Source organism: Nanorana parkeri, unplaced genomic scaffold (genome assembly GCF_000935625.1).
Source record: "Nanorana parkeri isolate BGI_ZX_2015 unplaced genomic scaffold, ASM93562v1 scaffold2179, whole genome shotgun sequence".
Taxonomy (NCBI): domain Eukaryota; kingdom Metazoa; phylum Chordata; class Amphibia; order Anura; family Dicroglossidae; genus Nanorana; species Nanorana parkeri.
In genome coordinates, this window is record NW_017308447.1 from 168,001 (window position 1) to 169,524 (window position 1,524).

The window sequence follows — 1,524 nt, forward strand, 5'->3', positions numbered from 1 at the left end:
GTCTATACCTGGGGAGTGTTGATATGGGGCTGGTTTGGGTCAGGAATGAGTGGGGGAGGGTCCATCTGCTTGGCAGTGAATAGAAAGGTTCCCCTGGGTGTATGTGCCTGGCAGCCTGGGGCCCCATGTCTCATGGGCCTGGAGGTGTTGGACGGGTCCCCCTGTTCTGGCCTGGAACTTCGGTGTATAGAGAGGCCTCTCGTAGTGTGTTATTCCAGACATGGACATTGGGGGCAATGGTGGTGTTGCACTGGAGGGATGGTTGTTGGGACCTCGGACCCGCCATCACTGTAATACATGTACGGTGGGACCCGGCGGGGGAACTGGCTTATCACTGATGCTCCGATCTGATTTAGGATCCACCTATAGTCCTCACTGTAATCGGGGAGCCTTCATCAGTCCATCCGTGTCAGGCCCATGTCAGATGTGGATCGTTAGCTCTTCTGCCAAGCGGCTCATCCCAGCAGAATATGAAAGGAGAAGGAAGTGGCTGTATCTGCAGGTTTATTGGCGGACCTTGCGTCTACCTGGCAGGGTTCCCTTGTGTGGGTGCAGCTTTCTTGTTGTAAAGGTTTCATGTTTTTGAAGGTGTGCACATCAATGAATAACCGGCGGCCGACGGGCACATGACACAACCTAGGAGGGAGTGTAGTGAACCAGTAAATGCGGACATTAGTCACGTGACGCAACATAGATGTGTAGGGGGACATCAGTCACGTGACACAACATAGATGTGTAGGGGGACATCAGTCACATGACACAGTTTAGAAATGTAGGGGGACATCAGTCACATGACACAAGATAGAACTGTAGGGGGACATCAGTCACATGACACAGTTTAGACGTGTAGGGGGACATCAGTCACATGACACAACATAGATGTTTAGGGGGTCATCAGTCACATGACACAGCCTAGGAGTGTGTAGTGAACCACAACCAGTAAATGCGTACATCAGTCACATGACACAGTTTAGAAGTGTAGGGGGACATTAGTCACATGTCCCCCTACAGTTCTATGTTGTGTCATCAGTCACATGACACAGCCTGGACCTGTAGTGGGACATCAGTCACATGACACAACATAGAACTGTAGGGGGACATCAGTCACATGACACAAGATGGAACTGTAGGGGGACATCAGTCACATGACACAAGATGGAACTGTAGGGGGACATCAGTCACATGACACAAGATGGAACTGTAGGGGGACATCAGTCACATGACACAGCCTAGGAGTGTGTAGTGAACCAGAACCAGTAAATGCGTACATCAGTCACATGACAGTTTAGAAGTGTAGGGGGACATCAGTCACATGGCACAGCCTGGACCTGTAGGGGGACATCAGTCACATGACGCAACATAGAAGTGTAATAAACATGCTCGCACATACTCATGCTTGTGACTAATCTGTACATTTTATTCTCTTTCCAGCGGTGAACATCGCGTCCTGTCAAGGTAAGACCTCCGCCTCGTCCTTTGACCTCACACCGGGGGGGGGGGGGGGGGGGAGGAGGAGCGGGCCTG

General features: G+C 51.3%; 1 protein-coding gene across 1 annotated transcript in view; it reads left to right on the forward strand.

Moving 5' to 3' along the window:
• The first annotated feature begins 220 nt into the window (after positions 1-220).
• LOC108800961 (prostasin-like) overlaps positions 221-1,524 on the forward strand; it is an 8,972-nt gene continuing 7,668 nt past the window's right edge. Inside the window, exons 1-2 of the mRNA XM_018572940.1 lie at positions 221-299; positions 1,432-1,455. Of these exons, the coding sequence (XP_018428442.1) occupies positions 221-299; positions 1,432-1,455 (103 nt within the window). The remainder of the gene's footprint in view (positions 300-1,431; positions 1,456-1,524) is intronic.